At 49.2% G+C, this 13,129-nt stretch overlaps 1 protein-coding gene across 30 annotated transcripts in view; it reads right to left on the reverse strand.

The window, feature by feature from the left end:
- Mhc (myosin heavy chain) overlaps positions 1-13,129 on the reverse strand; it is a 43,690-nt gene that overhangs the window by 27,731 nt on the left and 2,830 nt on the right. For 18 of the 30 annotated variants that reach the window (XM_089587058.1, XM_089587067.1, XM_089587088.1 and 15 more), the window contains exons 2-9: positions 12,572-12,828; positions 9,244-9,384; positions 6,121-6,277; positions 5,197-5,224; positions 3,418-3,532; positions 1,690-1,782; positions 1,542-1,605; positions 901-999 (exon numbers count right to left, since the gene is read on the reverse strand). In XM_089587058.1, coding sequence (XP_089443184.1) covers positions 901-999; positions 1,542-1,605; positions 1,690-1,782; positions 3,418-3,532; positions 5,197-5,224; positions 6,121-6,277; positions 9,244-9,384; positions 12,572-12,757 — 883 coding nt within the window. In that variant the 5' untranslated portion in view covers positions 12,758-12,828. Of the gene's footprint in view, positions 1-900; positions 1,000-1,541; positions 1,606-1,689; positions 1,783-3,417; positions 3,533-4,244; positions 4,345-5,196; positions 5,225-6,120; positions 6,278-8,677; positions 8,819-9,243; positions 9,385-9,766; positions 9,908-12,571; positions 12,829-13,129 lie in introns of all 30 variants that reach the window. The other 12 variants (XM_089587083.1, XM_089587077.1, XM_089587082.1 and 9 more) reach the window with 3 other exon arrangements.

The following is a 13,129-nucleotide window of genomic DNA, read 5'->3' on the forward strand; positions in this document are numbered from 1 at the left end:
GTCTGTGGTGTGTTCGAAATGCTCTTTGTAAACTTACGGTTCTCCGAGGTTATCAAACTACTTGTCACCGGCTAAGCACTGGGCAGTTGACGTAGCTTCCACTCGAATAACTTCTTGTCTCACCTCCTGATTGAACTATGATCAACCGCGTTCAAAATCGCGTCACGCAGTATACAAAAAATCACCGACGCCCTCCACCTAAATTCTATCTGTAAGGACAAAAACGTTTCAAGTACACTTGCAAAAACCGCTTAAAAATTCGCATGGAACTCACTGAAGTGAAGGATTTTTTCTTGTGGCAGTCTACTTCACGTTATGCAATACTCTGTGCATACGGGCAACAATAGAAAACAAAAATGATACTTAAATCCCGAAAAGCCGGTAGAACAGTTAATGTTAACGGCCATAGTTGGCAGAGCAAAAAAAAACTGTATTCTAAACACAGCGAAAACGGCAAATTTAAAATGTGTACTCATAAGCATTGCTGCATTTTTAAGTATACATGAACAAGTGCAAAGTTTTGTGTGCTATTTTAGAAAGTTTCCCTAACGCTGCTAAAGAATATATCGCGTTTTCTGTCAAAATGCATGTACCAAAGACGGAAGAGACAAACAGACAATCCAGAGGGAGTTGTAAAGGCTCAGTGCTTGACAGTAACAACGCATAACTAGGCTACAGCTAAACTCAACTTAGTCAAGGTCTCCATAAGAGAGTTACCTATCTTACAATCGAGCAAGCAATGCAAGATGCATTTATTGTTGCCGCAAGGATACTTTGTCCTCCGCGGATTCAAAGTATTAAATTGAGAACTAGATCAGTAGTATTCCTTCATTTGACGGTTCTGACCACACAGGTCGCTCGACCGAAGTGGTGACGTTTAGAGTTGAGCTGCCGACTTACCCTTCAGCCCGGGCAGCTTTCCCGACATGAGCTGGTAGAAGATGTGGTACGAACGCTCAGCTGGTTGCTGAGAGATGACACGAGCCTTCTCCAGCAGATCTGGCGTGGAAAGGAACGAGAATTCGCTGATTAGAGGAGAATTTCGACAACTTTCCTGAAATTTATTTTATGAGAGCTCGCTGATTACTATGTTTCCGCAACTCTGCGTGAGGGTTGGGGGGGGGGGGGGGAGGAATACGGGTGCGCAAGAATAGCACAAACGATGAAAATGTCACACCTTAGTTTCTGGCAAAATTAACGACACGAAACTACGCGCTTGTTTTGGAACCTGAGAGCACGAAGCACAATTGGAGTTTGCGGTTCCAGATGGCGTTTACATCACTCGCACAGATTTCAGTGTGCTCGAACGTGAATTTGCACTTCGAAATTTTGTTTCCACAGCTAAAAAGGCACAATATCTCAAAGGAACAACGAAAACTGCGCTGAATTTCAACACGAATGCTTCAAATCCTTAATGAAACCCGGGGATAACAGCCATGAAAGGCTCTCTCTGTAAACTACATTGTTCGTCGTATAAAATATGACTGATAAAAAAAAAGCTGTTGGATTCACGAAGAGTGAATAAATAAATGAGCTCTCACAAGTTTCAATGTCAGCACCGGCCAGCTTGCCCATGGGACCGAAGTGGATACGGATGAATTTACCCTGTGTCAAGAAAAAAAGTTGGTTCTCGTCATAGGCCCTAAAGCGTGGCGACAACAAGGCGCACATTGGAGCCCGCATACTTACGAAGCGCGAAGAGTTGTCGTTACGCACGGTCTTGGCGTTACCGAACGACTCGAGGACGGGGTTGGTCTGCACGACCTGGTCTTCCAGGTTGCCCTGCGCACCGAGGAAATGTGTTGCAGAGAAGGGCCATGCGCCTCGACGTTGTTTCCGGCGTTAGTGAACTTTGGTTCGTCGCCTGCCGCTGTCATCGCTCTATCGCAGCTACACGTCTATTTGACTTCGGAAAAAATAATTTTATGTCATACGGCTGCATAGGTTAAATCGTTTCATTGGTAGAAAGGAAACCTAACTTTCCGCGCCTGTAAAATGCACTAACACTGAACTTATCTAACCTTAATACTTCGCTATTTGCTTTTGCCATTATGGTCTTCCTTGCGCTTTCTGTCTATTATGTTTCTTTATATTTAAAGCCCTTTGTAACGTATGTCTCGAATATAAAAGCTCTGGTTCAACTGCTCTCATTAAGGTAATAGTACATAAACGTAAATTACGAACATCATCGCTCTCCTATCTAAAAGTATTATCTGAGGCTTGCACATTAGCAACAAAAACCTACGGAATGCTCGGATTTCTCGCTCTTAATCTAGCTTATAGATGTAAGCTTAACACCACCCCACGGTGGCGTAACAGGGTAGCCCAATGAAGGAAATATAGGCGTCCCCTTAGCACAAAGACTATGAGTGGTAAGGTCTTGTACAGGGCTAGTTTTTAGTTAACGGAAAGTTTTCGTGTTAAGTAACAAAACAGAAGACAAAAAAGGAAGCTCGCGTCACAGAGGCAGAAGGCGTTAGTGACGTGGCTGGGTCAGGGCATCAGTGGAGCGGAGAACTCTGGCAAGGAACATGTGAGAAGCGAGCGAGCAGGTCATGTCTGCAGGTTTCACGACAGAGACTGAAGCCAGGCTGGCGAAGAGGAAGGGAAAGGCAAAGACCTAGCTTGCACGAGCATCACACGAAGGATGAAGGAAGCATGAAGCTGCGCACAGCGGCGGCATCGCCGTGTCCGCGGCAGACTCAGGACCAGAGGAAGAGACGGTTCACCTAAGGGCGGGACTGCAACTAAAGTGCCAGGACTGTGGTTGGTCGGTTCACGCGTGCTTTCACCGTTAATAGGAGAGAGGACGCCCTGTTTTCCCCACAGGCCCGCACAGTTGCTCCGCCTCGAAACCACGCATAAGGAGAGGTTTATTCAAGAAGGAGCCTTGGAACTAAGCAACATCACCGGGTCTATAGGTGGTTGTTCATGCAACTTTGAAGAGCAGTTCCTACGGTTTTGTTGGCTAGCCTTTCGTTTACACCAAAGCATATAAGAATGCCGTAGTAAATTTTTTGCCTACTCCATAAGGTGAGCTTTAAGTTAACGACGAGTGCATCCATGCATCCATCTGCGACCCGTAAAAACAAAAATAATGAGCACTGCTTGTCGGAAGTGTAAGTCTGAGGTTTGCACACTCGACATGTGCTGTCACTAGTTATTTAGGTCAGCGTTCTGTGCATGCGTGCTTCAGAACCAAAATTTCGCCACGCTTTCGGAAAAGCGCTCCACAACACGGATGCTACTGAAGCGATTAGGAATGGAAGATATGGAGAGATGCCTCGTAAGCTTTGGGTGTCCCGATTCGCGACGGAGCAAATGTGGGTGCGCTGCGTTTGAATTAAGTCCGGACCCACTACAGGGATGGCGGGTTGACGGGTGGACCGGAATGGGTGTGGGGGGCAGGCTTGGTACCTTCTTGGAATCCTTCTTGGCTGCAGCCTCCTCTTTCTTGCTCGAAGCACCGACGTGCGCGAAATAGGCTATGACCTTTTTCGTGTTCTCAGTCTTACCGGCACCAGACTCGCCGCTACGGACGCCGGACAGGGTCCACGGCAGAGAAAGTAAAAGAGGGGGGCGGGAGAAAAAAAAGAAAGACGAAGAAACAGTTGACGTAACGCGGCCACAAGGACTTCGGGTTTGCGCAGTCCGGAGGTATTGGGTTCAGGTGCGGAGTCCGGTGGGAGGTTGGTTGGGTTGTTATCCTGGAGGTGCTTAGTACTGGTCTTCACGGGGTGTTCGGGAGGGAAACGGCTGGGGTCGTGGCATTCTACGCGCACGGCCTCTCGACTTGAGGGCTGGAGAGGCGCTTCGGGATACGCCCGTCGCACAGCAGGACCGTAGTGACCCAAGGACTGTCATGCTATGCCCGAGCAAGGCTTCTTAATCGGCACTCAGAACTTGGACCTGATTGTCGGGAAGCGCTATAAGAATCTCGAGAAAGCACTGCTGTCGCCTTCTCCGATGTTGAAGAGTTCAATGTTTAGCGGGACATCGTACACTGAGCGTAAAGAAAGACATGAACATCGGCTCCACAGTTGCCGACGACGGTAGCCATGTGCGTCGGCGCTGGCCCGCGAAGCGGACCACTGCCGACGGTTGGCGTTTCGTAGGGCACCAAGCAGTGCCCGGTCGCAGCGACAGCGAACACAACAGGCGGCAGATCTGCATGCGAGTTAGGGCGGCTGAGGCGACAGCGGCGGCTACCGCCCATGTGCCGGCCAAGAGTGTCTTCAACTTACTCCGCTCGTAAACTGCTGCTTAAAGCCCGAGGCGGCGATAAGGGCGAAATACTGAATGACTTTTTTGGTGTTCTCAGTTTTGCCCGCTCCTGATTCGCCACTGGGAGGGAAGGTGGGAGAAGGAAAGAGGGTTACCAGGCAGGGGCCATCGTCAAAGTGGACGCAACGGTACACTGTTGTCGCAACGCAGTCCGCCGGTACAGACATTTTCAAGGCCTGCGCGACTCAAGATAGCGCTCCTGAATGCATCAGGAGCGCTGCGTCGATGACCTTGAAAATGTCGCGTCAGCGGAGAACGCCGATCACAAAACTAAAGCCTAATACAGCTTCTTTCGTCAATGTAAACGCTGCCCATAACTGGGGAGCAGATAATGCGAATATTATAGTCTGTGCAAAGAGCCAGCGTAGAAAGGTAACAAGTTAGCGCTGAATACCTTTTGGACATTTCTAATTCCTTCTCGTTACACAAACTACGCTTCTTCGAAACGACGTTATACTTCAGTGAACCTGCTGCCAACTACTACTAAATTAGTTATAGCGTCATTCGCCTTCGTATACATCAGCTTCAGTCACATTTGTAATTTTGACGACGTTCTCGGAACTTTCATCACATTTCGATATCATCGTCTGCCATTTCTTGCTTAATCTCAGCTTTAAAACTTCCCTAAGAACAGGGCGTTCATCGGAAGAACAGCACACAAAGTATCTGCACAGCTTGACTTTCGATTGAGAATGCGTTTCTAGTCTTTTTGATATTTTGTCAACTGGCATCAATACATAGATTGGTATCATTAATTTTACGTAGCAGAGAAACGCACAAATAATTTTCTTAAACAATGACATCATCATAGTCAGCTTCAGGTGCATAAGACCATCGTGCGACAGGGGCTTCGGCGAAAAAAGCCGTTGACATGAATGAGGAAAAAAAAATGGCGGTCAAAGGAAAACTCACGTGATGAGCATAGACTGGTTCTCGCGATCTGGAAGGGAAAAAAAGGAAAAGAACGCACAGTTAGATCTCCGTTACGACTACCCGCTGCTATTTCACGCGAATCATTTAAATTTGGACCATACGCTTTGTTTCAACTAGCAGTCCCTGCGAGCGGTTTGCGTGCCAACTGAATACTCACAAGGTAGAAAAAAGTCACAACATTATCTGCACGTAACACAAAAATATATGAAGAGTTTATAATTTTGATACTTTTTAAGCTATTCGAAGAAATAAAGAACGTGGCTTAAACGGATAAGAAAGACGCCACTCGATTCCAAGTCCTCTAACCATCCTTGACTAACAACAGGGAACGAAAGTCTGCAAACGCACGAGGAGTTATCTAGGTCAAAATGGATCTCATTTTTCATTGACCTACAACCTACAAGTATGGCTTCGAGCCATCGGTTACGAACGCAGACATCGTCTTTGGTCGCCTCTCACGTGCCGTTGAGACATCTATCCCCAATCCCGGCCGCGGCGGTTGAATTTCGATGGAGGCGAAATTCTAGAGGCCCGTGTGCTGCACGATGTCAGTGAACGTGAAAGAATCCAAGGTGGCCGAAATTTCCGGAGTCCTTCACTACGGCGTCCCTCATAGCCTGAGTCAAAGAATTTCAGGTGGTCGAAATTTCCGGAGCCCTTCACTAGGGCGTCCCTCATAGCCTGAGTCGCTTTGGTATGTACGTTAAACCCCCGTAAACCATAAACCAAATAGTACATGCCACTGTATCACACACACTACTGGTGTTAGCGTAGAACAAGAACAATATCCACCGATTGAGATGGCGACATTAAGCCGGCTTTCACGAACGCTGGTCCGTAGTCGTAGCAGAGCGACGCGCAGACCACGCACCGAGTAAATGCGGATGCGGCGTGGATACTCACTGGCCAACATGTCCATGTAGGCTCCATCGGAGACGGCGAACACATGGGGAGGCACCTCCGTACGCCTGCGGCCCTTGTAGATCTCCACGACGCGCTTGGTGTAGATGGGGAAGCGCTTGTAGGGGTTGATGGCGACGCAGAACAAGCCCGAGTACGTCTGTTGGTCGAAGTGGGGAGGGGAGCAGCGCGAGGGGGAAATCGGCGTCAGTCACGCTCGCACACAGCGGGGCGTACGTGAACGCCACGTCGGGCGACGCCCGTATACAAAACGCGCCTATCCATCTCACTCTCGAACGCTCGTGAAACGCAGCTGCTCGGAACCTTCCGGAAAGTCACGTGAGCTCTCGTTATATCCATTATTGCTTTCTTTTTCGCTCACAGCTTGCGTCTCATTACGGCAGCGGGTACGAACGCGCACGATTTAGCTCGCGTTTTCTGCCAGAGACGCGAAGCTTGTAGCTGGAGCTCACGTTAGCACGTTTGCCGCTATTCGCGATGTGGTGCATTCGAAGAAGCGCTTTGCTGATCTATGCCTGGCTACCGGGAGAAGCCAATTGGTTGTTGTACGTCCCGGAGTAATAAAGGTGTTGTTACCACGAGCTATCTCGTCTTGCTCTGTGTGCTTCAATGCATTGATCATGGAGGCTTCCACAGGGGGAACTCCGTCCTATCGCGTTTTAGTGAACGCAGTGCACTAGCTTCTTTTCGTGGAACGAAACCACGACGCCGCCGCGAATGCTATGGTTCCATGGTTCGTAAGAGGAATTAAGACCCTGTTATTCAACGCAAAGTACTTTTCTTTCTATGCACTTAAAGTCATTAAACGTAGCAGATAAGCGAGTTGTTTACTGAATATTTTATCGCTGTTCTTATATAAGCTGCCAATAACGACCGAGGTGGCTCATTATCGCGTACCTGTGCCTTTTCTAAAGGTTGCAGCCGAAATATTGCGCTGTAAACAATGTACACACCTACTGAATATGATAGCAAAATTAACAAAAATTCTACGACTATATTCTAACACAGCTTCGAGTCTCGTGAGGGAATCGTCTATGAAAAGCAAGCAGAAAAGAAATTTGCTAGCGCAGATTAAGTTTTTTTCATGGCAGCACGACAATTTACCACTGGCCTAAGGATCAAGCCAGTTTCAAAGCGTCCAGTTTCAAAGCCTCATTTTCAGTTGACTGATTTCAGCTGATGTTGTAAGCAGACAGATTCCATGACGAGACGTGGGAAGAAAATAAAGAAGGCAAAGAGCAAACACGTGGCAAGCTTGAACAAAGAGAACGCTACAAAACAGGGGTGAATGGAAAGAGACATGCAGTTTGGCATGCAATGGAACTAGCATGCAGTCGTGCAGGGGTCGTATTGAGCTGGGACGAGTCATGCCCTCTGCCGAGTCCGTCGAGGCCTACCATTCACAGGAGGATGGTTGGTTGTCGGTGGCTGTTTGTTGCAGGGTCCACATGGCGGGGTTTCTATGCACACCACGACGCGTTCCACTGGGGGCATATGTGGAGTCTACGGGCGTGTTTCTTTTTTTGGTGGGAACACTGGGCGGTGGTGCTGTCTGGAGCTACGCATGATGCTCAGGTCAGGGTGAAACGTGCTTCGTCGTTCGTCTACTGTGGGGGTGTTTGTGGGACGAGCATGGCATCTGGTCCCGCCGTAGCGGGGCCCGGTGGGAACTACATTGAAGGATACTTTGTAGGATTTCAGTAGACTGCCACTAGTGTCATTGTGACAGTCTAATGAAAACCGACAAACACTTTGTACCCAAGCATGGTTCAGGTGGCTGTACGTTCGTGCTTCTATGGGCTAAAGGACTGGTGTTCTGGGGTTGGCTCGATGCTTGAACGTGGCCGGATTGGTGCTCCGAACGAGCTGGGTCTTGTGACAGGACCAGGTGCGTCGCCTTGACAGGCATACTCCTAAAAACGTCGAGAAGCGCCGTTTGTGTCCATATTAAAAGTTCTTAAGTGGACAGCCAAGCGTGCCCGGCTGTTCCTTGATATGAAAAGCCGTTCGGCGTTACATGCAGCGAAGTTCTAGCCACTGAAAACTATGAACGACTGGTGGGCTTGCCTTCGGGCGAATAAGGCCTTCAGTCCACATTTACTTTTAATATAAGGAACTGCTGAAGGTTTAATGCTTCGACGAGCTCAAGAATAATGTACCGATAGCAGTATAGCCTTGGTAGTGATTCTTCTTTCCCATTGCTAATGATCAATGAAAATGACGCCCGAATGAGAAGTCTCCTATTGTTCACCTCTCTTGTAAATGATAACGTCGAAAAACAAACTCTAATAGGCTAAGTCACAGCACTAAGGGTAGGTGTTACGCTACCAGCGCCGAAGAGTTGAATCATTGAATGTGAGACACAGCGCTACTCGACGTCTGAGTTGGCCGGTTCATGGCGGGGTATCGGAGTGGCGGAGGGGGTTTCATCGGTATTCGTGCGGGGACGGTGTGGTCGGAATATCTATCATTCGGGTAATGTCGTGGGAGAGTTTCATTTTTTGTTTTGTGTCGTGTGCTGCAAGTGCTCCGTACTCACGTAGATGAGATTAACGTAGTAACGCTGTTTGAGGTTGTGCAGCACAGACGCGTCGTTGAGGTACGTCATGTTGGACATGTCCTCGCACTTCTCATACTTTGGCGGGTTCACTTGCTGCAAAATGTCCTTCTTGACGGTGCGCTATTGGAGGGGGTGGGTAGGGCGGACGTGCGTGTCAGCGAGGGGGTGTGGAGAAAAGAAAAGAAAACCCGAAAAGAAGCCATGGTCAGCGGCAAAGCCCAACTCAGCAGAAGCCAGAACAGAAGCTCGTTTGTGCGTAACACCGCCGCCAGGGTGGCGGCGGCGGTGGCCGCTGGCGGTCGTTGCCGTCGGGGACGTATTTGCGAGAACGGTGCATGAACGCTCTCTGCGAAGATTGCACGTGGTTAGTGCAGCTTGCGGCGGCGCTGGCGTCGACAGGCGCGCTGGGTTTAAAGAGGGATGCGCGCGGTTGCTACAAACTACGAGTACTACCACTACGATGGGGAGAAGAAGGACAATTTCGGGGACTTCGGAGGGATTGGTGGGCGGCGGGGCTGTGTGCGGCGGGGGGTTTCCGCACTTACGTAGATGAGATTAACGTAGTAGCGTTCTTTGAGGTTGTGCAACACCGATGCGTCGTTGAGGTAGGTGAGGGACGACATATCCTCGCACTTCTCATACTTTGGCGGGTTCACCTGCTGCAGCAGGTCCTTCTTGACGGTGCGCTATTGGTGGGGGGGCGGGCATGCGTTTCAACGTGGGGCCGATAGGGAATTGTAAAAAGGGGGGAGAAGGGACAAAAACAAAAAATTTTTGATGAGCGGCAAAGCTCCACTCTGCGTGAGCAGCGGTATACACGGCAGCGAGCATGTCGCTGCCGGGTATATAGGCGTCGATTGCGAACGACTGTCAGCGGGGACAGTCTTCGTCGGTGCCGGCGCCTCTGCGAAGATCACACCCCGGTTAGTGGTGCTTGTGCGGCGACGCTGCGCCAGGCACGCTGGCGTTTTTGCGAAACCAAAAGAAACGCAGACTTCAACCACCACACGGACGGCGACACCACACGGCGGCGCAGCGTTGCTGTGCGAAGGCGACCTCCGCACTTACGTAGATGAGGTTACTGAAGTATCGCTCTTTGAGGTTGTGCAACACCGAGGCGTCGTTGAGGTAGGTGAGAGACGCCATGTCGTCGCATTTCTCGAACTTTGGCGGGTTGACCTGCTGAAGCAGCTCCTTCTTCAAGGTGCGCTGTGGGAGGGGGGAAGAGGCGCCTCGCCCGGGTTAAGGGTTGGGTGCGAGGCCGTCCGCGGAGGAAAGTACAGTGCTCTTTTGTTTGCTTGTTTGTTTGCTTAGCTCACTTTTGTGAAGGAATTGAATGAAAAACATATTGCCTTTGCGGCTTGTTTGGCACCAGCAACCCGAACCTCGCATCTTGGTTCCTCTCAAAATAAGCCATATTATATCACAATAAATAGTAGTGCCCAGATTTGCGTTTGAAATGTCGGTGAGTGTGTTTTCCATGTTTCTTGTTCCCTGAGACCGTACCATATGAACTTTCACTAGCGTTTGAGCAGTGCTTCTCTCGCTGATGGGTGCCGCTGAATTCGAGACGCTTTTAGCGCGCATTCCAACCAGCCAAATATTCTCGCCCGTTTATTTTCCCTGCCGTCTCCTTTCCCGCACGAAAGGCTGCCCGTGCTGACGTGACTGCCCGCCATACGCGAGTTCGTTCTTCCGGTGTCCGACTCTGACGGCGCGTTCAGCACAGAATACAGGTAGCAAGGGGCGTAGCCCCGCAGCACAGCTAGTCGGGCCAATATTGGAAATGTGTTGGCAAAGAATGGCCCCACACAGGACCAGGATAACACCAGTCATTTCCAATATTGGGCCCAGATACCTGTGTTGCTCGGGCCACGGCGGGGTTTGGGCGGCGGGAGCCCGCGAATACAAGCCAAGAATGTTTTTTTTTGCTGCTGCCGCCGGCGCACAGGGCGTGTAGGCGCAAGTGAGCTCGTCTTGCGCTCACACACACCGTGCGTGGCCGGCAGCCGCGCTGGAATGAGCCCGAAATACGCGCGCCGTCGCCCCGCGCCGCCCCGAAATAGGGCGCCCCGCGGTCCGGTGACGTCACGCGCCGGCTCGGGGCTAGGGTTCCGGCAGGCCCATTTAAAGCCGCACTCGGTCCGGCCACTTGGGCGGCCACGGTTCGGGCCTCGGCGTACGTTTTTGGCCACCGCCGCCATGTGGCGGCGCGGGCGGAGCAGAACCGCCTGACTGTACGACGGGGGTGAAAAGGGGACCCCGTACACGTCAGCACGGGGACCTAATCTGGCGCTCCAATTGACATTTTCAGACCGCCGACAGGCTGCTGTTCAATTTTGGTGCAGATGTTAACGTGATTATGTCGAGATTCGATACACTATTTACACGCGGCATAAACGCGGCTCCTCTAAATAATTTCATAAAGCGTCAACAATGTCTTCATGTTTTCCTTAGAGATGGTCGGCTGAAACGTCTGGTGCCCTGAGCCGACCCAGCGTGTTCTAAGAACTTTTTTATTTTGACGGCACTGTCAATTTCTTTTACGCATTTACAGACTGACAACACCAACAATATATCTTACAAGTACAGCATATTCAGTCGATGAATATTGTGTGTACTGTCCTGTATGGCGTTTTTCTCTTGTCGGGTGCTGTAAGCAATAAAAACCTGACTGACGATAGGTGACAAACGGACACGGGCGTTACAAGTGGTGATTACAGTTACGTGACTGCTGGTGGGGTGCAAAATTGTGTTTCGTTCGGTCAACTGAACCGTCATGGTTGTTGTGTAATGTGTGGCTGGTATTATAGGCGACATGATAACTCTTCAAGGAGAGCAAAATGAACAAATTTACACGCACACATTTCATACACGTCAGCAGCAAGCACGCGGACACAAAAGTACAAAAAGCGCTTCAATGTTTTACGTTAGAATTTTAGCCCAATTCACAATTCTTAGTCATACGTTGTGCGCCTTTCTTATACTCATTCTATTCGGCATATAACTTATTTTTCAAAATAGACGTCCTTCCTCTCAGATCAAGCTACGATAAATTTCAGGCGACATAGATTTCAGTTGACCCAATAATAATGGCTGTGCTTTTTGCATTTTTTATGCAAGGAAAACGATTACAGGTCAAGTTCTTTCATAATGACGTCAGTGTGATGTATACCTGCCCGCTTTGCATAAAAATCAGCTTTTACACCCAAAGTGCCTTTCGGCTTGCATTACCCATTATGCAAATCTCTTTATAGAAAGAAGTTCTGTCACTGCTAATATCCTTAGTTTTTCGAGTTCCTTAATTGTTTTTCTTTTGGTCATTGTGCAAATGATTAACCTAACCTTCTTAGGGACTTGTTATTAGGCCGGACAAGATCCACTTTTGTGCTGAGCATATTAAAGAAATATTAACAGGCTAATGTTTAAACAACAATAAGACTTAGTTAATGCAAGCCTTCAGGACTTCCTTGAACCCTATTAGAAGTAGCTGACTTCTTCACGTGTTCTGTTTTAAGCTCCATCACAAGGTTAACTAATAATGGCTGAATCCTAACCGGATCTATTTGAAGGATAAGAAATCTTAGCCACAGAAACATCGTTATTTCAAGATAATCTCAGATTTGATAATCGAGACAATCGACGTAATCGAGACTGAAACGTCGTTGATTTCAAGTGTTCTGTTTGAAGCTCCACCAGAAGGTTAATTAATAATGGCTGAATCCTAACTGGATCTATTTGAAGGATAAGAAATCTTAGCCACAGAAACCTCGTTATTTCAAGATAATCTCAGATAAGATAATCGAGGCAAACTCGCATGTATTATGTGAACTAAAACGTCGTGTATAATAGTGCATGGTGGTCGGCTCCTACCTCTCCGCCGGGGCAGTCGACGGTGACCATGTCGCCCTTGGTGGAGCTGATGTTGCCCAGGATGAAGCCCTCCTTCTCGTCGGGCACCCAGACCATCTTCTTGCCATCGTAGGGCTTCGTCTGGTCCTTGCGCTTGGTCTCGAGGGACACGTACAGGAACTCAGTGGGATCGGGGTCCTCGGCCATCGCTTCTTTCGTGGGGGGCTTCTTTCGGAGAGGAGTCGGTCGGCGTGTGCCGCTTCAGCAAGCCTTCCTGCCTGCGGGCGATGTAAGAACGTCACGTCCCCAGGCCAGAACTGACCGCTGCACGGCGCTTTGCATTCGGGGGGTTACAGAGCGGGCGAGGACTAACATTGTTTCCTGTTCACGCTTTTACGACGCCTATTGGGTTCCCCTTCACTGCCATTGTGGAAGGCTTCTGCCACTGCGAATTCGGCAGGCATAAAGCGATATTCGAATTTCTTGATTGTGTTCCTGATTCTGATATCGTGGATAAATTAGTCGCACTAAAGGAACGCAGTAATGTCGAAAGATAGCATTGAAATGTGTGATGCAAGA

The sequence above is a fragment of the Amblyomma mixtum genome, chromosome 4, assembly GCF_055824585.1.
Source record: "Amblyomma mixtum isolate Tamu chromosome 4, ASM5582458v1, whole genome shotgun sequence".
Taxonomy (NCBI): domain Eukaryota; kingdom Metazoa; phylum Arthropoda; class Arachnida; order Ixodida; family Ixodidae; genus Amblyomma; species Amblyomma mixtum.